At 42.3% G+C, this 24,797-nt stretch overlaps 1 protein-coding gene and 11 non-coding genes across 13 annotated transcripts in view; all 12 read left to right on the forward strand.

Annotated features, from left to right (window-relative positions):
• Positions 1–269: 269 nt before the first annotated feature.
• Positions 270–24,797, forward strand: part of LOC142383682 (aldose reductase-related protein 2) — a 30,246-nt gene continuing 5,718 nt past the window's right edge. For both annotated transcript variants that reach the window (XM_075469334.1, XM_075469335.1), the window contains exons 1-4: positions 270–586; positions 1,844–2,020; positions 2,104–2,220; positions 3,315–3,392. In XM_075469334.1, the coding sequence (XP_075325449.1) occupies positions 497–586; positions 1,844–2,020; positions 2,104–2,220; positions 3,315–3,392 (462 nt within the window). In that variant the 5' untranslated portion in view covers positions 270–496. The remainder of the gene's footprint in view (positions 587–1,843; positions 2,021–2,103; positions 2,221–3,314; positions 3,393–24,797) is intronic.
• trnas-uga (transfer RNA serine (anticodon UGA)) lies at positions 3,932–4,012 on the forward strand. Its single transcript has one exon. It is a non-coding gene; the product is annotated as a tRNA-Ser (tRNA).
• trnas-cga (transfer RNA serine (anticodon CGA)) lies at positions 4,316–4,397 on the forward strand. Its single transcript has one exon. It is a non-coding gene; the product is annotated as a tRNA-Ser (tRNA).
• On the forward strand, positions 4,703–4,784 carry trnas-uga (transfer RNA serine (anticodon UGA)). The gene has a single exon. It is a non-coding gene; the product is annotated as a tRNA-Ser (tRNA).
• On the forward strand, positions 5,093–5,174 carry trnas-cga (transfer RNA serine (anticodon CGA)). The gene has a single exon. It is a non-coding gene; the product is annotated as a tRNA-Ser (tRNA).
• On the forward strand, positions 5,478–5,559 carry trnal-caa (transfer RNA leucine (anticodon CAA)). Its single transcript has one exon. It is a non-coding gene; the product is annotated as a tRNA-Leu (tRNA).
• trnas-uga (transfer RNA serine (anticodon UGA)) lies at positions 5,864–5,944 on the forward strand. Its single transcript has one exon. It is a non-coding gene; the product is annotated as a tRNA-Ser (tRNA).
• trnas-uga (transfer RNA serine (anticodon UGA)) lies at positions 6,635–6,716 on the forward strand. Its single transcript has one exon. It is a non-coding gene; the product is annotated as a tRNA-Ser (tRNA).
• trnas-cga (transfer RNA serine (anticodon CGA)) lies at positions 7,023–7,104 on the forward strand. Its single transcript has one exon. It is a non-coding gene; the product is annotated as a tRNA-Ser (tRNA).
• trnas-uga (transfer RNA serine (anticodon UGA)) lies at positions 7,408–7,489 on the forward strand. The gene has a single exon. It is a non-coding gene; the product is annotated as a tRNA-Ser (tRNA).
• Positions 7,794–7,875, forward strand: trnas-cga (transfer RNA serine (anticodon CGA)). Its single transcript has one exon. It is a non-coding gene; the product is annotated as a tRNA-Ser (tRNA).
• trnas-uga (transfer RNA serine (anticodon UGA)) lies at positions 10,086–10,167 on the forward strand. The gene has a single exon. It is a non-coding gene; the product is annotated as a tRNA-Ser (tRNA).

Raw genomic sequence — 24,797 nt, forward strand, 5'->3', positions numbered from 1 at the left:
AATAAATTAGAAGAAATTAGTGAGACTCAATCACTGGATATGCTGAATAAAATTCTAATCAAATCTACATCATTTATAAGTCAGCTGCATGGTACAGAGATAAAATATCAACCTCTAATGTTGAACTCTGAACATTACAGCACATTTGCAGTGCGTGTGTGTGTGTGTGTGCACTACTCTCAATGTGAGAAAAGTGACCTTTGCAACATGCCCATACTCACTCAGTATTTACTCATAAATACTTCACAGAGGTGAAGTACTTTGAACACTGTCCAATGATTAACTCGTGGTCTGATAGGTGAGAAAGAAAAAGGAACTTGTGCGTGGGTTAAAAATGGAGTCATGGGGGATAGAAACACTTCAGAGTAAGTAGAGTCAGCAGAGAAAAGGGAAGGACGTTGACACAGCAGAAAGAGAAGGGAAAAAGAGGAAGAGGAAAGCTGCGACAGTGTGCGCTGCGCTTCTTCTTTTGTTGTTTCTTTCCTGATGTGGCAAAATGTACTCAGAGGAGGACACACAGGTGGCCAGGCACATTGAGCTAAATGATGGTGCACGTATGCCACTTCTAGGTCTGGGGACATGGAAGGTATCCACATTCAAATATCTGCACTTTACTGAAGAGTCCTCGTTATCCAGCTGTCATATCTCAGTTTTTTATTCTTGCTTTATTACTGTATGAAGTGTTATGTTCTCTGATGCTTTGCAAAACCTTTTAGATGAAGAACTATAAACTGAATTTTGATACAGAATGTGACTGGAGAGACTGAATTCTGTCCTCCTCCAAATGCTGACCTGGAGGAATAGTTTGAGATTTTGAGAATTAAGATGAGAAGATCAATAAATGTTTACTGTAACTTATGAGAAAGCAACTAGCATGGGGAAGTACCTTGTGTAGAAAAATGAATCAATATCATTATTATTCATTTTTAAATGTCTCTTTATACAGTGCTAAGTGAGAGTTTGGGCACCTCCGGTTACAATTTCTGTTAATGTGAATAGTTAACTGAGAAGAAGATGAACTGATCTTCAATCAGCAAAAGTATATGGAAAATTCCTTCCAACTTTTTCCGTGTAATTGATGCATTTTTGTTTAGTTCAATCTTGGATGAGATAATGTTCCTAATTTAATCATAAGTAAAAGAAGGGACTCCTATGGACCTGTTCAATTTGGGAGTTAATGAACAAAATAAGTTAGAAATTAGATTGTACTCCTCCAAATAGCGACCTATTGGGTGATTAGATCGTGCAGGAAGTAAAGGTCTACAGTGTAATTATCTTCTAGAATATTTCTCCTCCCTTGGTCATGAGGACAATTCAATGTGAAGTGTAAAAGTGGCATTTATTAGGGAGATGGTGGAGCAGTAAAAATGATGTATTTTAGCTCTAACCACGTTGTTTTTTAATCCTAAACTAGTAGTTTTGATTTTTAAACCTAAACAATTTACATAATTTCCTAAACCCAACCAGGAAGCAAAACTGCAGTGAGTACTGACTCCATCCAACGTATTTACCTCCTACTGCATGCAGGGGCAGTGGTAGATTAGTCTAGTAGAGGCCCTTATGGGTTATAATAAAGGCAAATAAATGACATATTTGGTCATTCTGATAGGCAGACTTATCAGATAAAGATTGTTGTTATAAAGCTGCTCAGATTTAGACTGGAACTGAACACTTCAGTGATGTATCTCGTGTCTAATTTCACCTTTAATTTGCTGAAGCATGTAGCCAATTGTCCAAATACTCACATGTAATCATAACTTGTCTTAAAGTAGCTGAAGTTTTTTTCTGAGAACTTTGACAAACTATGTTTTATTTATCTTCTAAACTGTTGTCCTTATCACAGGCCAGCCAGCTGCCACAAACCTCGATCCAGGGGGCAGTGGAGGCCGCCATTGCGGCTGGATTCCGCCACATAGACACCGCGTACTGCTACAACAATGAGGTGGACATTGGCAAAGCTCTGCGCTCCAAGATGCAGCAAAGCATCATCCGGCGTGAAGACATGTTCATCGTCAGCAAGGTTTGGGAGCAGGTTTATGCTTAATATACTGCCTATTACCATAAATTGTATATAATGTGTTGTTTTGTACCTTTTCTTCAAAGCTGTGGGATACCCATCATGCCCCAGAAGACATCCCTGTGTGCCTCAATAAGTCCTTGAAAGATCTCCAACTGGACTACCTGGACCTTTACCTTGTGCATTTCCCTGTTGGCTTAAAGGTTCAATATCTGAATAATTATTATATTACTTCTCCCACTACTGCCTTTATTCCTATGCTCATAAGGCTCTGAAAAAAGATCCTAACATGACAAGTCTCCTTTGGTCTCTTCTAGCTCTCAGTGACATATGTAAATGTAAATGTAAATGTATTTTATTTATATAGCCCTTTACAAACAATCATTACGATGTACCAAAGGGCTTTACAGTACGTAATAAATAAAGAGAAGAATAAGTTAAAAAAAAATGTGTAAAAACAATATGTGTCCAAATTTCTATAACAGAAAAATATCTGGACAATGAAGACTGAGAACAACGGTAGCCTGTTTTAACTGGAAAAGCGATCAAAAAAATTTTTTTTTTGAGAAACGTATCTATCACTTGAAATTTTCCTTGGAAAGTCACCAGCCAGTCACCTCTCCCAATACACATGAAAATGATGAATCACCCAAAATAAAGCATTCATTTTGCAATAGAGCCCTTAAGAAAGCTATCCGAAAAAAAACAAAAAAAACACAACATAACATAAACATACACAAAGTGTAGCTCATTATTTAGGGAAGTTAAGGGTAATGCAGGCAACACAAACTGGACTACAGTTGATCACGATTTTCACAAGTTATTTTAAATAAATAGGAGAGAATTACAGGGATTCCACAGGGATTACAGAGAATTACCCTTATTATCAGTGTTAGATCTATTAAAGGGAAATGTATATAGTTTCTTACTCAGGCAGATTTAGACTTTGATAGGCTTCAATGGAGACAATTAAAAATGCTCTGGGGTCCCATCTATGAAGCTGCCTGTTAAGGTTTCAGTTTAATTTTGGTACTCAAACTCAAAAACAACTGATGTATGATGTTTTTTGTGGAAGCTCGCGTCAGCTACAGTCCTGGTCTCTGCAGGAAAGATGGCAGTTGTGAAATAGTCAGAACTACTTAGTTTATAGCAGCTAAAACCCTTTTCCACAACAGTGTTAGTTGTTTCATCACTGTGAAATAACTGGTTATCGTTACATCTTTTTAACACAATTCTAAACTTTGAAGAACAGTCACTCACTGCATTGTTTGACCAACAACGTTTGCTTTTTCTGTAGAAAATGGGTGATGAGCTTTACCCAAGAAAGGATGGAGTGCTGCTGACCTCTGACGTAGATTATGTCGACGTGTGGAGGGTAAGGACACATGCCTGCCTGTTTTTATGGGGTGTTTTGTTTTTATGGGGTGTCTCTTTATTGAATGAATATATGACATTAAAAAAAACCAGCTTTTTCTTGACTGACCATATCTTAGGTCTGTCTAATGAGTTGAAATCCTTCTTGAAAAATTATTTGTAACCGTTGAATGTTAAGAGTGATCACTCGTTGTGGTGGCCGAGAGGTTAAGGCGATGGATTAAGGCGATGGAAATCCAGTGGTGTTTCCTCGCGTAAGGTCGAATGACTAAGGGTTGCTAAAAGTTAATCTCCAAAGAAGCACAAGTTCCTTAGACAATTTGTTGAAAGAAAACAAAAGCCAGACATGTCGTTGATCACCTGAACTTCTGCACAGATTGATCTCTGAAGAGACACAGCTCCTTGCTAGGACCCCATTTTGAAGACTGACCAAGCTTTTTCTTGATAGCCATAACTTAGGTGTGTCTCAGGAGTTGAAGTCGTACATGAAAAATGATTTGTAATCTTTGAATGTTAAGGGTGAACACTTATGTGTATGTCGTTGTCATGGCCGAGAGGTTAAGGCGATGGATTTGAATTCCATTGAGTTTTCCCGCGTAGGTTCGAATCCTTCTGACAACGATAACTCTCTTGACTAAGGGTTGCTGAAAGTTAACCTCCAAAGAAACACTAGTTCCTTGGACCATTTCTTTAAACAAAACTAAGGCCAGATGTGTCGTTGATCACATGAACTTCTGCACATATTTATCTCTGAAGAGAACACAACTCTTGCTAGGACCCCATTTTGAAGACTGATCATTTCTCACAAACGAAAAATAAGCTTTTTCTTGATCGCCACAACTTAGGTGTGTCTCATGAGTTGAAGTCCTTCATTAAAAATTATTTGTAACCTTTGAATGTTAAAGGGGAACACACGTGTATGTCGTTGTCGTGTCCGAGAGGTTAAGGCGATGGATTCGAAATCCATTGGGGTTTCCCCGCGTAGGTTTGAATCCTGGCGACAACGATAACTCTCTTGACTAGGGGTTGATGGTAGTTAACCTTACAAGAAACAATAGTTCCTTGGACCATTTGTTTTAACAAAACAAAGGCCAGATGTGTTGTTTATCACATGAACTTCTGCACAGATTGATCTCTGAAGAGACACAGCTCCTTGCTAGGACCCTATTTTGAAGACTGACCATTTCTCACAAACGAAAAATAATTTTTTTCTTGATCGCCATAACTTAGGTCTGTCTCAGGAGTTGAAGTTCTTCATGAAAAATGATTTTTAACCATTGAATGTTAAGGGTGAACACTTATTTTGATGTCGTTGTCGTGGCCGAGAGGTTAAGGCGATGGATTTGAAATCCATTGGGGTTTCCCCGTGTAGATTCGAATCCTTCCGACAACAATAACTCTCTTGACTAATTAGGGTTGCTGCAAGTTAACCTCCAAACAAACACAACTTCCTTGGACCGTTTTTTTAAACAAAACTAAGGCCAGATGTGTCGTTGATAACATGAACTTCTGCACAGATTGATCTCTGAAGAGACACAGCTCCTTGCTAGGACCCCATTTTGAAAACTGACCATTTCTCATAAACAAAAGATAAGGTTTTTCTTGATCGCCATAACTTAGGTCTGTCTCAGGAGTTGAAGTCCTTCATGAAAAATGATTTGTAATCGTTGAATGTTAAGGGTGAACAATTATGTGTATGTCGTTGTCATGGCCGAGAGGTTAAGGCGATGGATTCGAAATCCATTGGGGTTTCCCCGCGTAGGTTAAAATCCTGCCGACAACGATAACTCTTGACTAAGTATTGCTGAAAGTTAACCTCCAAAGAAACGCAAGTTCCTTGGACCATTTATTTAAACAAAACTAAGGCCAGATGTGTCGTTGATAACATGAACTTCTGCACAGATTGATCTCTGAAGAGACACAGTTCCTTGCTAGGACCCCATTTTGAAGACTGACCATTTCTCACAAACGAAAAATAAGCTTTTTCTTGATCGCCACAACTTAGGTCTGTCTCAGGAGTTGAAGTCGTTCATGAAAAATGATTTGTAATCTTTGAATGTTAAGGGTGAACACTTATGTGTATGTCGTTGTCGTGGCCGAGAGGTTAAGGCGATGGATTCAAAATCCATTGGGATTTCCCCACGTAGGTTCGAATCCTTCCGACAACGATAACTCTCTTGACTAAGAGTTGCTGAAAGTTAACCTCCAAAGAAACACAAGTTCCTTGGACTGTTTTTTTAAACAATACTAAGGCCTGACGTGTCGTTGATCACATGAACTCCCGCACATATTGATCTCTGAAGAGACACAGCTCTTGCTAGGACCCCATTTTGAAGACTGACCATTTCTCAAAAACGACAAATAAGCTTTTTCTTGATAGCCATAACTTAGGTGTGTCTCAGGAGTTGAAGTCGTACATGAAAAATGATTTGTAATCTTTGAATGTTAAGGGTGAACACTTATGTGTATGTCGTTGTCATGGCCGAGAGGTTAAGGCGATGGATTTGAATTCCATTGAGATTTCCTGCGTAGGTTCGAATCCTTCTGACAACGATAACTCTCTTGACTAAAGGTTGCTGAAAGTTAACCTCCAAAGAAACACTAGTTCCTTGGACCATTTCTTTAAACAAAACTAAGGCCAGATGTGTCGTTGATCACATGAACTTCTGCACATATTTATCTCTGAAGAGAACACAACTCTTGCTAGGACCCCATTTTGAAGACTGATCATTTCTCACAAACGAAAAATAAGCTTTTTCTTGATCGCCACAACTTAGGTGTGTCTCATGAGTTGAAGTCCTTCATGAAAAATGATTTGTAACCTTTGAATGTTAAAGGGGAACACACGTGTATGTCGTTGTCGTGTCCGAGAGGTTAAGGCGATGGATTCGAAATCCATTGGGTTTTCCCCGCGTAGGTTTGAATCCTGGCGACAACGATAACTCTCTTGACTAAGGGTTGATGGTAGTTAACCTTACAAGAAACAATAGTTCCTTGGACCATTTGTTTTAACAAAACAAAGGCCAGATGTGTTGTTTATCACATGAACTTCTGCACAGATTGATCTCTGAAGAGACACAGCTCCTTGCTAGGACCCTATTTTGAAGACTGACCATTTCTCACAAACGAAAAATAATTTTTTTCTTGATCGCCATAACTTAGGTCTGTCTCAGGAGTTGAAGTTCTTCATGAAAAATGATTTGTAACCATTGAATGTTAAGGGTGAACACTTATTTTGATGTCGTTGTCGTGGCCGAGAGGTTAAGGCGATGGATTTGAAATCCATTGGGGTTTCCCCGTGTAGATTCGAATCCTTCCGACAACAATAACTCTCTTGACTAATTAGGGTTGCTGCAAGTTAACCTCCAAACAAACACAACTTCCTTGGACCGTTTTTTTAAACAAAACTAAGGCCAGGTGTCGTTGATCACATGAACTTCTGCACATATTGATCTCTGAAGAGACACAGCTCCTTGCTAGGACCCCATTTTGAAAACTGACCATTTCTCATAAACAAAAGATAAGGTTTTTCTTGATCGCCATAACTTAGGTCTGTCTCAGGAGTTGAAGTCCTTCATGAAAAATGATTTGTAATCGTTGAATGTTAAGGGTGAACAATTATGTGTATGTCGTTGTCATGGCCGAGAGGTTAAGGCGATGGATTCGAAATCCATTGGGGTTTCCCCGCGTAGGTTAAAATCCTGCCGACAACGATAACTCTTGACTAAGTATTGCTGAAAGTTAACCTCCAAAGAAACGCAAGTTCCTTGGACCATTTATTTAAACAAAACTAAGGCCAGATGTGTCGTTGATAACATGAACTTCTGCACAGATTGATCTCTGAAGAGACACAGTTCCTTGCTAGGACCCCATTTTGAAGACTGACCATTTCTCACAAACGAAAAATAAGCTTTTTCTTGATCGCCACAACTTAGGTCTCTCTCAGTAGTTGAAGTCCTTCATGAAAATCATGATTTGTAACCATTGAATGTTAAAGGGGAACACATGTGTATGTCGTTGTCGTGGCCGAGAGGTTAAGGCGATGGATTTGAAATCCATTGGGGTTTCCCTGCGTAGGTTCGAATCCTGCCGACAACGATACCTCTCTTGACTGAGGGTTAATCAAGGTTAGCTTCCAAACAAACACAAGTTCCTGGACTGTTTGTTTAAACAAAACTAAGGCCAGACGTGTCGTTGATCACATGAACTTCTGCACATATTGATCTCTGAAGAGACACAGCTCCTTGCTAGGACCCCATTTTGAAAACTGACCATTTCTCATAAACAAAAGATAAGGTTTTTCTTGATCGCCATAACTTAGGTCTGTCTCAGGAGTTGAAGTCCTTCATGAAAAATGATTTGTAATCGTTGAATGTTAAGGGTGAACAATTATGTGTATGTCGTTGTCATGGCCGAGAGGTTAAGGCGATGGATTCGAAATCCATTGGGGTTTCCCCGCGTAGGTTAAAATCCTGCCGACAACGATAACTCTTGACTAAGGATTGCTGAAAGTTAACCTCCAAAGAAACGCAAGTTCCTTGGACCATTTATTTAAACAAAACTAAGGCCAGATGTGTCGTTGATAACATGAACTTCTGCACAGATTGATCTCTGAAGAGACACAGTTCCTTGTGTAGCGTTATTGGGTATTTATATACGTATTAAATATAAGGATTTATGAGATGTTCTTACAGTCTCAAATAAACCTTACCTCGAATTCAGGGCACCACCTACCTAGGTTTTAACTTAATTTAAGTCACAGTCAGGGAGGAAAACTGTTCAAAATCTTACGATCCTGGTATGTTAAATTAAAATACCAATTTAATGATCAATTAATAATCAGTCTCATATCTCGCTACTTTCGTGAAGTTCTCGTTTGGTTGGACAGACATTACGTAAAGAAAGCATACGACACAATCAGGGGACTTCTCTTCCGCTCTCTGGGCCTTCCTGGCTGTGGTGGCTGACCTTTTAGCTTCTCAGTTGGTTCTTTCACTGGGAAACGGGAACGATGGTGCCGAGGGCTGTGGTTAGATGATCGAATCTTCTGAGTGTCAGTGGGTCCGTTGCTTCTCTGATGAAGTGAACTTAAGTTCACAGAAGATTAATAAAAGGTTGCTTGGAGTTGGCTTTCTGGGTAGGAAAACTTCATTCTGTTCTTATCTTTGTTCGGGTCTTTCTTTCTCGTCTCCGGGGTCTCACTGGGTTCTGGAGGGTCTCCTCCGGTCGTCCGCTGCATCGTTATTCTCACGTCCTTCCGCTCTCTCCTGAGATTATGGGAAAACTCCCAAACTCTGGTGAGCTCTTCTCTTCTGCTCAAACCATCTCCAAAACTCTCTGAGCAGCTGTTCTCTGCTCAAATCTCCTTCTGAAACTCTGGGTTGGAACCCTTCTGGAACAAGAGGCAAGAAGCAAGAGGCAAGACGCCTGAAGCGAGCCAGCAAACGAGAGAACTAGAGAGAGAGTGTTTTTCGCGGGCTCCGGGTTTTGACTCTCGGAGGTGGGGCTTACACTACCTTTTCAGCCAATGGTATGCTTGAACTGTGTGCATGTCTGCCTTGGTGTCTGTGTAAGATGATCTGTTTTACGTGGGGATTTCTGGATGAGACAAAGGAACGCTTATTTCTCCATTCCTCCGTCTCATAGAACATTTGTCTCGGTGATTCTGAAAACACCACATCTTGTTAAGATATGCAGATTAAAGATATAACATAGACTTGTGATATAAAGACATCAAAATAACACACATGATAAAGACAATTATGACTTTCAAAATTCAGATGAATATCTATGAAATCGTGACATATGAATAGTGAACCACACAATGTTAATTTTCTGTGTTAACAATGGGGACACCAAACAAATACCAAATAGATACCGAAGGGACATCGTTAGAAGTTAATAGTTGCATATATCTTGTCCATTTTACTGAGTCCTCTGGGATTTAAATGTTCAACTAATCAACACTGCAGACCACAAGGGGGCAATGTGGTTCCATCAGGCAGGTTGGGCATTTTCCACCAAAATCAGTTCTTTGTCAATATTTAAGCCAGAATCGTACAAATTGTCTCTATATGCGTCTTGTGATCAAGCTGGAAACCTGAAAGAAATTGTACACGGTTATCAAACACATTTAATATGGTTTTAAGATTCGACTAAAAGTGAGTCTTATGAAGTCTTCTCAGTTCGTATGTAGCCATCTGGTCGGTTTGCTGGTGAAAAGGGGTGTTAAAGTGTCAACTTTCGAGTTATGGTCCAGATAAGATAGTAAGTGTCCCACTTTTCCAAGAGTGAGTTCTTTGTTCGTTAGAGTCTATCCCAATTTTTATTGCAAGCGTCTGTTGCAAGTTCGACTTCCCAAAAGCTCTTAAGAGGGAGAAGGTTAACGTAAATTAGGCAGTTTCTGTCTCTTTTTCCTTTGTGGAAAGAAAATGAAGATCTGGTTTGTATCCACATACGTAAACATCCCCCACAGGAATGTTGGTTTTGTCAAAGTTTGAAAACTCTTAATCCACACGGCACTGTGACTGCTACACTTGCTAGGACCCCATTTTGAAGACTGACCATTTCTCACAAACGAAAAATAAGCTTTTTCTTGATCGCCACAACTTAGGTCTCTCTCAGTAGTTGAAGTCCTTCATGAAAATCATGATTTGTAACCATTGAATGTTAAAGGGGAACACATGTGTATGTCGTTGTCGTGGCCGAGAGGTTAAGGCGATGGATTTGAAATCCATTGGGGTTTCCCTGCGTAGGTTCGAATCCTGCCGACAACGATACCTCTCTTGACTGAGGGTTAATCAAGGTTAGCTTCCAAACAAACACAAGTTCCTGGACTGTTTGTTTAAACAAAACTAAGGCCAGACGTGTCGTTGATCACATGAACTTCTGCACATATTGTCTCTGAAGAGACACAGTTCCTTGCTAGAACCCCATTTTGAAAACTGACCATTTCTCAAAAATAAAAATAAGCTTTTTCTTGATCGCCACAACTTAGGTCTGTCTCAGGAGTTGAAGTCCTTCATGAAAATGATGATTTGTAACCATTGAATGTTAAAGGGGAGCAGACTTGTATGTCGTTATCGTGGCCGAGAGGTTAAGGTGATGGATTAGAAATCCATTGGGGATTCCCCGCGTAGGTTTGAATCCTTGTGACAACGATAGCTCTCTTGACTGAGGGTTGCTAAAAGGTAACTTCCAAAGAAATACAAGTTCCCGTACCACTTGTTTAAACAAAACTAAGGCCAGATGTGTCTTTGATCACATGAACTTCTGCACATATTGATCTCTGAAGAGACACAGTTCCTTGCTTTGCCTATCCGCCAGCGCAATGATCCTGACATCGGATCACACAATGTTCAAGCACAAACACATACATACTCCTTCTGTCCCTTTATCTGGCTTTTACGGGGTAGGTGGCAGTGGCGAGCGTGGCCTTCAGTGGAGGGGGGAGAGATGCCACAGAGACTCATTGAGCGTCACTGGCTCAGTGAGGCTGATGACAGACCAGACTGTGCTGTCTGCTCTGACTGTACCCGGCCTAAAGGTCGTCGGCAGACTAAGTTCAGGTGCCGTCAGTGTGGTGTAGGTGTCTGTGCTGTGCTATGTTTTGAGAGGTACCATCCTCTAAAAAATTATAAACAGTGTCACCTGGACAGATAAGTTTTTACTACCGTTTTCACCACCGTTTTCACGTTTCACAATGTGTTGTCACCTGTTTTAGTGTATGTTTCTGCTATATGATGACATTTTACCACTTGTTTTATTATTGTATTCCTCATTCCTGATCATTATGAATAAGGTTGAACAGGTTAAAAAAAAAAAAAAAATCAATTCAATGTCTTCCACTTCTTGCATGTGTTTTCCTACCATATGGTAATGATGACAGTATTTTACCACTTTCTCCTGTTTTATTGTTGGTTTCCTCCTTATGAATGATGGTAAAAGACAGAAAAATGAAAATAAGTTCAAACATCAAGTCAATATCCACCATTTCCTGAAAAAATATAGGCAACTTTTCGCATGTGTTTTCCTACTATATGGTAATGATGATATAGTAATATTTTACTACATTATTCTGTTTTATTGTTGCTTTCCTGTTCCCTGATAATTATAGATGATGATAAAAAGACAAAAAGAAAAAAAAAGTTTTAAAAAAACAAGTTCATAATCACTCAATTCCAATATTTCCTGAACATAATGAGATTCAAAATGGCTGCCACCTGATGACTGTACTCCATGGGGAATAAGGGTGACAGGCCCAAGAGTCAATACAGGTCTCTCTGCTAAGATATGAATGTAACCAAAGCCAGAGATGGCGTGCATGACAGGCCCAGTTGTAAAACAATATATTAGGCATAGAAAGACCGCCAGCGTCTCTCCCGAACATCCGTAGAATTTAGGGTACCCAGTTGCATAGCTTCAGACTTATCAAAATTTATTTTATAGCCCGATATGTTACTAAACTTATTAAAAATATCCATAATTGCAGAAATTGATAACTGAGGGGAGGACAGAAAAACAAGGATATCGTCTGCATACAGGGCAATTTTATGTTCCTTATGTCCTATTATTATTTCCTTTACATCGGTATGCAGTCTAACAGTTTCAGCCAACGGCTCCAATGCTAAAGCAAAGAGAAGCGGACTAAGGGGGCATCCCTGGCGGACACCTCTTGCTATTGGGAAGGGTTCAGAACGTCGTCCATTAGTTATAACAACAGCTGTAGGTGAATTAAATATGGTTTGGATCCATTTAAGGAAATCCCCCCCCCCAAACCAAATCTCCCCAGAACATCAAATAAATAGCCCCATTCAACCCTATCGAAGGCCTTCTCCGCATCTAGAGAGACGGCCAGTGCTTTTTGTTTGTATTGTGAAATAAACTGTATAATATTCAAGAGCCTTCTCACATTGCTGGTTGAATAGCGTCCATAAACAAAGCCAGTTTGATCTGAATTTATAAGTGTGGGGAGTAATTTCCCCAGGCGCCCAGCCAGGAGTTTCGATAGCAGTTTGCTATCCACAGAAATGAGACTGATTGGTCTATAGGAACCACACATATCAGGAGGTTTGTCCCTCTTCAAAATGACTGAGATATTAGCAGTGCATAAAGTAGGGGGGAGAGAACCCCTATTAAAGGAGTCTAAATACATATCTGTGAGAGGACCGACTAGTTCCTGACTGAAAGTTTTATAAAATTCAGAGCCAAAACCGTCCGGTCCTGGGGCCTTACCCCCCTTAAAGGATAAGACCGTTTTTTTGACATTGGGCCCTTGATTTCACATTATAACATGATGTTCTACTCACCCCTGCTTGTTGTTGGTCATTTGGAGCTGTTCCGAAGATATTCGCGAGGCGTCTGGCTGCTCTCTTGAGATATTCGGCCATGAAACGGTTTCCTATGGGCAAGCTTATACAGGCACAAACTATGCTGTTTATAATTTATTAATTACTGTACACTAGCACTGATAACGTGGAGGTGCGTTGCTTACTTAAAAAAATCCGGGTTACTAATTTTGAATTTTAGCCGAATGAATAAATAGGCAGCAGATCTGTGGGCTGTCTGTGGCAGTAGCACGAGAAGACGTCAGTAACACCCACTTTACGACAAAAAAATCAAAATTACAGTAACCCGGATTTTTTTAAGTAAGCGACGCACCTCCACGTTATCAGTGCTAATGTACAGTAATTAATAAATTATAAACAGCATAGTTTGTGCCTGTATAAGCTTGCCCATAGGAAACCGTTTCATGGCCGAATATCTCAAGAGAGCAGCCAGACGCCTCTCGAATATCTTCGGAACAGCTCCAAATGTTCAACAACAAGCAGGGGTGAGTAGAACATCATGTTATAATGTGAAATCAAGGGCCCAATGTCAAAAAACCGGTCTTATCCTTTAAGAGTGCGTATGGCTTGTAAGACTTCTTCGTTGCTAATTGGCTTACATAAATCTGCTTTCTGTGAATCTGAAAGAGCCAGTAGTTTCACCTTGTCAAAAAATTTTGCTCTGGTCTCGGAAGAGCCTGTGCATTCAGAGCTATAGAGGTCCATATAAAACAGTTTCATTACCATGTTTATATCAGATGAAGAGGCACCTCAATCCATCTCTGTCTATGAGAGAAGGGATCACATTGGATTCAGTTCTACCACGAGTGAGGCGAGCTAGTAACCGTCCTGGTTTATTGGCCGATTCAAATAGTCTCTGCTTAGCTGCATCCAGCTGTTTTGCTAAAGATCTGCTGTAAGACTTCTTGAATTGAGCTTCTAGATTATTTATTGTCTTCTCTAAATCCAATTGTCTTTTGAGAGCCTCTTTCCTTTGTGCTGACGTATAGGATATAATAGCCCTACGTAAATACGCTTTACCAGTTTCCCACAGTAAAGAAGGACTAACATCTGGGCTTTTATTTACAGAAATAAACTGCTGCCACTCAGATTTAATATATTCAGTAAATGAATGGTTACTCAATAGAGTAGGATCAAACCTCCAATGCCTGCAGTTTGGATCTCTGTAAGGGGGAGAGACAGTTACACTGATAGGGGAATGATCAGAAAGAAACTTGGTAACAATTGTACAATTCAATATCCTGCCCAAAACTGTCCTCGAGGACAAGAAGTAGTCTATTCTGGAAAACACCTGGTGAGGGATTGAGAAGAACGTGTAATCTGTATCCAGGGGATGTAGTACCCTCCATGCATCATATAAATCTAAGTCTTTACAAAATTCACCCATTTTTGCACCTTTCTTGGAGAGAGTAGACTGGGGGGTGTGTATATCAATATTTGGGTCAGATATACAATTAAAGTCACCTCCTAGAAGTAAGAATGGAGAAGGGAATACTGCCAAATCTGAAATAAGCTGTGGGATAAAAGAGGCTTCATATACTGTTGGGGCATATATACAACCAACAACGACATGTTCTCCGTAAAGATAGCCAGACAGAAGTACATAACGTCCCTCCTTATCTGATATTGTTTTATCGAAGGTGAAAGGCAGGGAGCGATGTAGGAGAATTGCAACGCCTCTACTTTTTGAATTATAAGAGGAGTAAAATACCTGGCCCACCCAGCTTCTTCTCAATTTTATATGTTCTAGGTCTGAAAGGTGACTTTCTTGAAGAAAGGCAATTTGGCATCTCTCTTTTTTAAGGAAGGACAGGATTTTCTGGCGTTTGATAACATGGTTAATGCCCTTCACATTGAGTGAAACAACCTTAATGTCACTCATGTCTGATAATCAATAAAGGACTGGAGCCAAACATAGACCATATAAACAGAAATAACAACATAAGTAAGGCTGTCTGTGAAATCCTATTTAAAACTGCTGGCTAAGGATAAACGTAAATATGGTAAAATAGTTATTCACGTCGGCGTTAATGACACCCGGTTACGCCAATCGGAGGTCACTAAAATTAATGTTGCATCGGTGTGTAATTTTGCCAAAACAATGTCGGACTCCGTAGTTTTCTCTGGACCCCTGCCAAATCTGACCAGTGATGACATGTTTAGCCGCATGTTGTCCTACAATCGCTGGTTGTCTAGATGGTGTCCAGCAAACAACGTGGGCTACATAGATAATTGGCAATCTTTCTGGAGAAAACCTGGTCTGATGAAGAGAGACGGCATCCATCCCACTTTGGAAGGAGCAGCTCTCATTTCTAAAAATATGGATGAATTTATTTGCCACCCTAAAACATGACAACCCAGGGCTCAGACCAGGATGCAGAGTTGTAGTCTTACACACTTCTCTGCAGCTTCCCACCTGCTGCTACCCACCCAATCGATTAACACAAAAGGAGCAAATCCTCTTGTGCAAAAAGAAATTATTAAAACAAAAACTTTAACTGAACAAAAACATCAAACTATTAAATGTGGTTTGCTGAATATCAGATCTCTCCTTTCGAAGTCTCTGTTAGTGAATGAGTTGATTTGTGATCATCATATTGATATATTTTGTCTTACAGAAACCTGGCTGCAGCAGGAGGATCATGTTAGCATTAATGAATCAACTCCCTCTGACTGTTTAAATGTTCACATTCCTCGAACCACAGGCAGAGGAGGGGGAGTGGCAGCTATTTTCAGATCAGGGTTACTAATCAGTCCCAGACCCAAGATTAGTTTGAGCTCTTTTGAATCTCTGATTCTCAGTTTTTCCCACGCAAAGTGGAAATCCCAGAAACCTCTTGTGTTCGTTGTTGTGTATCGTCCACCTGGCCCTTATTCTGAGTTTCTGTCTGAATTCTCAGAGTTTTTATCCCAGTTAGTGCTGAGTACAGATAAAGTCATTGTAGTGGGTGACTTTAATATTCATGTAGATGTTGAAAATGACAGCCTGAATATGAACTTTAATTCTATATTGGACTCTATTGGATTTTCTCAGAGTGTTCACGGACCGACTCACTGCCTTAATCACACCCTTGATCTTGTTCTGACTTATGGCATTGAGAGTGAACAGTTAACAGTGTTCCCTCATAACCCTGTCTTATCTGACCATTTTCTGATAACCTTTTAGTTTACATTACTTGACTATACAGTTTCTGAGAAGAAATTTACATATAGAAGGTGTCTATCAGAGGATTCTGTAACCAGATTTAAAGAATTAATTCCATCATCCTTTTCTTCACTGCCATGTGCAGATATGACAGAGGACGACTACCTAAACTTTACTCCAGCAGCACTTGACTCTCTTGTTGACAGCACTATAGTTTCAATGCGTACAGCACTGGACAATGTTGCCCCTCTGAAAAGGAAGGTAATCAGTCAGAAGAGGTTGGCTCCTTGGTATAATTCACAGCTGCGTGCTTTAAAGCAGACTGCAAGAAAGCTGGAGAGACAGTGGCGTTCCTCTAATTTAGAAGAGTCTCAATTAGTCTGGAAAGATAGTTTAACAATGTATAAGAAAGCCCTTCGTAAAGCTAGAACTGCTTATTATTCATCATTGATAGAAGAGAATAAGAATAATCCCAGGTTTCTTTTCAGCACTGTAGCCAGTCTGACTAAGAGTCCGAGCTCTGTTGAGCCAGGTATTCCTTTAACTCTCAGCAGTGATGATTTCATGAGCTTCTTCATTAATAAAATTGTTTCTATCAGAGAGAAGATTGATGGAGTCCTTCCCACTATTATCAGTGATGTATCATCAAGTACAGCAGCTTTAGAAGTATCTTTAGAACCTGATTTATATTTAGACGGCTTCTGCCCAGTTGATCTCTCTGAACTAACAACAGCAATAGTCTCTTCTAAACCATCAACTTGTGTTTTAGACCCAATCCCAACCAGACTGTTCAAGGAGGTTTTCCCATTAATTGACACTTCCATATTGGATTTGATCAATCTGTCTTTGTTGACAGGATATGTACCTCAGACTTTTAAGATTGCTGTAATTAAACCTTTACTTAAAAAACCTACTCTTGATTCAGAAGTGTTGGCTCATTATAGACCTATATCCAATCTCCCTTTTATGTCTAAAGTTCTTGAAAAAATAGTTGCAGCTCAGCTTTGTGATCACTTAGACAGAAATAATCTGTTTGAAGAGTTTCAGTCAGGATTCAGAGTGCATCATAGCACAGAAACTGCACTGCTGAAAGTTACCAATGATCTCCTCTTAGCCTCTGATAGCGGACTTGTGTCTGTGCTTGTCCTGTTGGATCTCAGTGCTGCATTTGATACGGTCGATCACAGTATCTTATTACACAGACTTGAACATGTTATTGGGATTAAAGGAACTGCATTAGGCTGGTTTAAGTCATATTTATCTGATCGATTTCAGTTTGTTCTTGTAAATGAAGAATCTTCCTCACACACCAGAGTAAGTCATGGAGTTCCCCAGGGTTCTGTGCTTGGACCGATTCTTTTCACTTTATACATGCTTCCATTAGGTAACATTATTAGACAGCATGGCATAAATTTCCATTGCTATGCTGATGATACTCAGCTGTACTTATCTATAAAACCAGATGAACCCAATAGGTTGGTCAGACTACAAGCATGTCTTAAAGACATAAAGACCTGGATGACTCAGAACTGTCTGCTTCTAAATTCAGACAAAACTGAAGTCGTTATCTTTGGACCTGAGCGTTTCAGGGAGAAATTGTCTAGCTATATAGTTACTCTAGATGGTATTTACTTGTCTTCTAGTTCTACAGTGAGGAACCTTGGAGTTATTTTTGACCAGAACTTATCATTTGACTCGCATATAAAACAGGTTTCTAGGACTGCCTTCTTTCATCTTCGTAATATTGTTAAAATCAGGAACATCTTGTCTCAGAGTGATGCAGAAAAACTAGTCCATGCATTTGTTACTTCAAGATTGGACTACTGTAATTCTTTATTATTGGGCTGTCCCACATATTCTCTGAAAAGCCTTCAGTTGATCCAAAATGCTGCAGCCAGAGTTTTGATGAGAACTAACAGGAGAGATCATATTTCTCCAGTTTTAGCTTCTCTTCATTGGCTCCCTGTTAAATTCAGAATAGAATTTAAGATTCTTCTCCTTACATGTAAAGCTCTTAATGACCGAGCTCCATCATATCTTAAAGATCTCATTGTAAGATATTTTCCTAACAGAGCACTTTGTTCCCAAACTGCAGGTTTACTTGAGGTTCCCAGAGTTTCTAAAAGTAGAATGGGAGGCAGAGCCTTCAGTTATCAGGCCCCTCTATTGTGGAATAAGCTGCCAGTAAATGTCCGGGAAGCAGACACCCTTTCCACTTTTAAGACCAGGCTTAAAACTTTCCTTTTTTATAAAGCTTATAGTTAGGTCTGTTGAATCTGATAGTGTGTCTGCTAGTGTGTCTTGTTCTGCCTCCACCTCTGGCACCCTCTATACTTTCATTACCCCCTACCCGAACCAGGGTTTGAATCCCATTCCCGCCTATCTTACCTCTTATTTCTCCCCCTACCTGAACCAGGGTTTGCATCCCCACCCCGCTGTGACTGGTGTGCAGTTGGTGAGAGTGAGTTGTATGGCTTTGTTTTTGCTGGTATTTTTAGTGATTATAGGACTGTTTAGGTGAGTTTGTCTGCTGAATCTGCTAGTGTGTCTTGTCCTGCCTCCACCTCTGGCACCTTCTATACTTTCATTACCCCCTACCCGAACCAGGGTTTGAATCCCATTCCCGCTTATCTTACCTCTTTTATTTCTCCCCCTACCCGAACCAGGGTTTGCATCCCCACCCCGCTGTGACTGGTGTGCAGTTGGTGAGAGGCTGAGGTAGCTTGTGGCTGTAAAAAGATGGTTGTTGTTGTGTGAGGAGCAGATCTATATAGGGAGTATAGGGAATTACTCACTGAGTCTGGTCCTTTATTTATTTATTTATTTATTTTTTCGTTAGCACAAGTTTCTTGTGTTTACCTTGAATGGGGATGGCTCAGGTAATCCTGAAACATCCCATAGTTAAGCTGCTATAGGCCTAGACTGCTGGGGGGCCTCATCTGTCACACCTTTCCTCACTTTACTCTCTTTATGTATATGTGATATTATTGTGGTCATTAACTCGTGTTTCCCTGTTCCAACAGATATCCTTTGAATGGTGTTACAGTGCCGTCCCCCCCCCCTTTCTGTCTTCTCAAACCTCAGCTGGTCGAGGCGGATGGCCACCCTTCCTGAGTCTGGTTCTGCCAGAGGTTTCTTCCTGTTAAAAGGGAGTCGTTTCTCTCCACAGTCGCCTCAGGCACGCTCAGGCCGGGAGATTGGACCGAAAAATAAAAAGTTTTCAGTGCAATCTGTTGGTTTTCTTAGCTAGGAAATTGTTTTTGAATTGGCTCTATATGAACGAATTGGATTATTTTATGAACTATGATTATTATTAATTAATTGAATTCCAATTGGCTTGAATTGGACTTACTATCTAAGTGCCTTGAGATGACATTTGTTGTATTTGGCGCTATATATATAAATATGAATTGAATTGAATTGAATTGAAATCCCCTCCTCAAACGGCAGCTCTAAACCCTGAACAAAAGAGAGTCCCCCAAACGAGAAATCAAGAACGAAGAACAGCCTTATAAAGGAGTTAAAAGTTTTAGGGTAGGCGATGCAGAGAGGTATCCTCCCACCTATGAGAGAAAGAACCACACCAGCCGCAGGAATAACCTGCATCCAGCCGCCGATGTTCGTCCTCCGCAGACCCCCCCCCCAGCCAAACAGCTGACTTGGCAAACAATAGATTCAAAGTAATTAAACATCATAGAGAAAACAAAACATGGGCACATTACCTGGCCGTGTGTCTATCAAAGAAACGAGTGAGCAAGTAACAAAAGAATAAAAAAAAATTTAAAAAAAGAAAAAAACCTGTTTTAGGTGCTAAACAGAGTACCAGAATATCGATAAACCTGAAATCTGAATCTGAAAAAGAAATAAGATTAGGAGAAAATCAAAACATGTAAGCGTCAGTAATTGACAAGTACCTATGCTCTGTGTCACACAGCTCTGAACGTAAACTCCCAACAGGTGAGGCTTGAACGATCCATATAAATGGTCAGGAGTATGAAAAATATTCGTCCAGTGCGTATCTCCCGCGATGAAGTCCTCGTGTCAGACACAGACTGCGGTTATCTATTAACCATCTTCCATTCGGCAAAAGTCCAGTCATCGTCTGTTGTGAAAACCGTGCAAGTAAACAAGACAAAAGTTATCGTTATTCTGCGTTCGAGATTAATCATTCTTGTCCAGAAAGTCCTCCGCTTCTTTTGGGCTCTTAAAGGAGCGTTCCTCCCCGTTGAAGGTGAAGCATAGGCTGGCCGGGTAGCGCATCTGGAATCGTAATCCTCTCTGGATGAGACGCTCACACACCCCGTTGAACTGACGCCGTGCATTCCTCACCTGGGCTGACAGGTCCTGTCGGATGTAAATCTTGTCGCCTTGGTAGGTGACCTCGCCTTTCTCTTGGACAGCGGCGAGGATCCGTTGTTTGTCACCGAAGTTGTGCAGCTTAATAATAACAGGTCGATTATAATTTTTCTTCGGCGGCCCTAAGGCTCTGTGCGCCCGGTCAATTTTAATCGAGCCTCGCTTGGTCTCCAGACCCAGCATGTCTGGAAGCCAGGTTCCAAAAAACCTGACGGCCTGATTGCTCTCTGCACCTTCCTTGAGGCCGATGATTCGTATGTTGGCTCCTGTTCTCGCCGTCCTCGGCCCGATCGGTTAAGATCTTCCTTCTCGGTTCAAGTTCAGCTTGCTTGTTTTCATGGGTAGTTATGCGGTCCTTGCCATCAGAGATGGGGTTCTCGGCTTCAGTAATCCGCTTTGTGTTGTCTTTAATGCGGCTGCTTAGTTTGTCTAATGCAGAGTGTAGCTTGGTGAACTTCTGCTCCATGACAGCGCCGATCTTTTCAGTAACAGTTTTGGAAACCGTGTTAGCCACACTTTCCTCAAACGCCATGCTATCATCGTCTTCCATGCTAGCCGCAGTGTTAGCCGCGAATAATTTTTTTGTTTCGGGACGAGCTTTACGCGTTGTCTCTCGAGGATTAGTATTCCCTTTAGTGCCGGACATGTTCATCAGCAAGGATAGCCAAAATAATTGAGGTTTAGTCCATCAAAAATATGATTTATTGGCTGAGGAAGCGGGAGGTCGGCAAAAGCGATCCTCTTAACCCGAATGCATCACGTGACCCCCGCACCTCTGTTCAAAACGCCCGGTACGTGCGTCGCTCGAAGAGACAAGAGCCGGGTGCTGCTCCATAAGATTACTCTCCGAGCTAATCTGTGCAGCTGTAGAGACCGGGTGCCACCTTGGCGGTTTATGTATGCCACCACAGAGGAATTGTCTGTCTAACATTTATGTGAGATTGAGACAGGCTCTGATCCCATTTCCCATTCACCGTTCTGCCCAACATGGTCGCTCCCCATCCTGACAGGGACGCGTCCGTTGTCATGGTTACTCTGGACGCCACCGCACCCAGCGGAACCCCGGCCGAGAGAGCCGCAGTGTTCCTCCACGGCCGGAGAGCCACCACACACGCTGAAGTTATTCTCACCCTGCAGCTGAGATGACGGCGTGGGCATAAGCGCAGTGCTGCAACCCAACGCTGAAAATCCCTCATCATCAGTAACCCTAGATGTACAACCGAAATCACTGATGCCATGAGGCCGAGCAGGCGGAGGCATAGTCTGAATGACACGACTTTCTCCAGCCCGAAGAGGGAGAGACATTGTGTTAGAGACGTTAACCTCCCCTCTGATATCGTGACGCGATATGAGAGAGAGTTTATGTTGAGACCCAGTTATTCTGTGCACTGTGTGGGCTCCACTCGGCTCTTCGCCCAGTTTATATTGAACCCCAGATCCCTGAGATGATTTATCACCATCGCGGAATCTCTGACCACATGTTCCTGCGATCGAGAGCATATCAGATAATCGTCTATGTACGAAAAAATTCTGATACCACTGTTCCTTAACGGAGACAGCGCTGCCTACACACATTTGCTTAACACTCTGGGAGCTAATGACAGCCCGAAGGGGATCGCCTGATACTCGTAGGCTTTGCCCTGAAAAGCAAACCTGGGAAACTTCCTGTGTGTGGGATAAATGGCGATGTGAAAATATGCGTTCTTGAGGTCGATTGTGACAAACCGGTCGCCCGGACGGATTGATTGGGAGAGCACCCTGCGTGTTAACATCCTGAACGTGTATCGTCGTAGGTGTCTGTTTAACACACGGAGATCTAAAATGGGGCGAAGAGATGACTTCCCCTTCTTGGGAATGAGGAAGTAACGGCAGTAAAAACCCTGTTGAACTTCCTCGCTCGGGACGGCTCTTATCGTTTGTTTGTTTAATAGCGATGTTATTTCGTCCTGCAAAACCCGAGCTGCATCCCCTCTGGCTACTAAAGCCACCACATCGTTGAATCTGGGTGGTTTCATAGCGAATTGTAGTCTATACCCCTGAGAAATAGTTGACAAAACCCATGGATGAACTGCGCATGCGCGCCATCTTGCCGCCCGGGCAGGTAACGTGCTCACGTTGGCGCGCTGCGGTGACGTCACCCGTCGTGACTGGCGGGATCTGTCTCCCAACAGAGGAGCGTGAGCTCCCCCTGTGGGAATTGAGGGGACATGGCAGTGTTTTGTTTTTATTTTGTTCTGGGGAAAGCCACTCGCCCTTGGCTGAGAGCCTGGCTGCGAGGTTGTGAACTTTCTTTCTGTTAAACAGGGTGAAAGTGCTTGGTGACACTGTGTTACCTGCTGTCCCTGTCTCTCCTCCTCGACTTGAACCTGAGGGGAGAGAAACAGAGAGACCTCTGGACCGAAGGGAACTGCCAGAGTCTCTGAACCTTGAACTCCAGGGATTTGCTTCACCCATGACTCCCCTCTTTTCTTTATAGGAGGGGGGAGGGAGAGGTAGGGGCTGTCAGGGCGCCTGCTTCTTCTTCCCACCCCTGGGGCATTGGGGGCGGCCTCTGCCTCTTGCTGCAACTGCAGCGAAGGAGTGTTTGCCCCATGGCCTTTGGTTCTGCTGAGGCTGCTGGTCAGCCTGCTGAGCAGTCGCCTGCCTCTGTGGTCTGTTTCCCCACTGTCTCCCCCTCACTGCTGCAGCCGCAGCAGCAAAGCCGCTTCTTGGACCCTGAGGCGGACGAGCGGTGGGTTTCCGTGGAAGACAGGGTTCGAAGGCTTCACCTTCTTGCTTTCTGAGGTTGCTGGTCTCCCTCATTTTTTCCAGCGCTGGCCCAAACAGACCTTTGGTGGGGTCATACGGCACGTCCATCACCTCTGCCTTCTGACCATCGCTCAGGCCTGAGAGGTTCAGCCACAAGGCCCTCTAACCTGAGACTGCCAGCCCCATCACTCGACCGCAGCCTTGTACATTCAGAACGCTTCAGCCCGAGTTTTAACCAGAACAAAGAGATCAGATCACATCACCCCAGTTCTCAAGTCTTTACATTGGCTCCCGGTCAGATACAGAATAGATTTTAAAGTTCTGCTACTCGTCTACAAATCACAGAATAGTTTAGGTCCAGAATACATGAATGACATGCTAACAGAGTATAAACCCAGTAGAGCTCTGAGATCTGCTGACTCAGGTCAGATAGTGGAGCCCAGAGTTCAAACTAGACACGGTGAAGCAGCTTTTAGCTGTTATGCTGCACACAACTGGAACAAACTACCAGCAGAACTGAAATCAGCCACAACTGTAAGCACTTTTAAATCCAGGTTAAAAACATTTCTCTGGGGAGGTCTGTGGCGTAGTGGGTACAGCAGACGCTCCATATATAGAGGCTATAGTCCTCGTGCAGCTGGCCCCGGTTCAAATCCCGCATCAGACGGCCCTGTGCTGTGTGTTATTCCCCTCTCTCTGCCCCTTGCTTCCTGTCTCTCTTCACTGTCCTATAAAAAAGCCCAAAAAAATAAAACATTTCTCTTTCAGTGTGCGTATGGTTGAGTTTATATCTTTCTTTTTCCCCTCTTCTTTGATTGCTTTTAACTGTGTTTTTAATTTTTATTCTATTTTTTTTTTCTCTTTAAATTGCTGCTTTATGCTGTTCTTTTAAATGCCTTGTCTTTATGTAAAGCACATTGAGTTGCCTGTGGTATGAAATGCGCTATATAAATATAAAATATTGGTTGGAAGCTTGTTCCTGAATGGGCTGGACCACTACCGGCTCATTTCTTTCATGCAAGCCGGTATTGGTGGCAGGAGTTGCTTTGATGGTGGCTGGGCTGGTGCGAGCCTTTTACCATCATACAAATCTCTCTCTGTCCCCTCAGCATCCTGGGCTGCTGGCCATTGCACACCTAATTTTGCTGCAGCCCGTTTGCAGACCTCATACAGATTACTGTCCACTGGTGGAGCAATATCTGATGCGCTGGGGGGTCTGGACTGTTGGGTAAGAAAGGTGGAATCATCCTCCTCTTCCTCCATCTCGTCCATGTCGAGGAAGTCAGAGTTGGCGTCGCCCTCTGCGTCCACATCACCCGGCCCCCCTTCGAGGATGTCCTCGAATAGGGGAGGCAATTCTGGGGACCCATCTTCCATCATGTCGGCCCAGCACTTTGTTGCTCGCGACTGATGGGTGATGGTTGCTGTCTGTGGGGTGGCTGCCGCCAGGCATGGGTCCTGGTTGTTAGCCACCGCCACTCTCAGCCTTCTTTCCAGGATCTTTTCTGGCATCGACGCACAGTGGGTGCACGACTGGGGGTCTGCCAGCGATGCTTGGGCGTGTTTAGCGCTCATGCAAGTGATGCACATGGGATGAGGGTCCCGGCCCGAGATGGACGCTCCGCATGACACGGGGCACGGGCGGGATGCAGCCTCTTTCTCCTTCGGGTCCGACTCTTTGGCGGGGGTCGCGGCCTTAGACATGGTGCCCGGAAAGGGGGATATTGATAAATAAACAGCCGTACAAAGCTCGCCCTAACGCGTTAGCCGACGGTTATTAGCGTTAGCCCCTGGGGTTTAGCCGAGGCTA

The sequence above is a fragment of the Odontesthes bonariensis genome, chromosome 7 (assembly GCF_027942865.1).
Source record: "Odontesthes bonariensis isolate fOdoBon6 chromosome 7, fOdoBon6.hap1, whole genome shotgun sequence".
Classification (NCBI taxonomy): Eukaryota; Metazoa; Chordata; class Actinopteri; order Atheriniformes; family Atherinopsidae; genus Odontesthes; species Odontesthes bonariensis.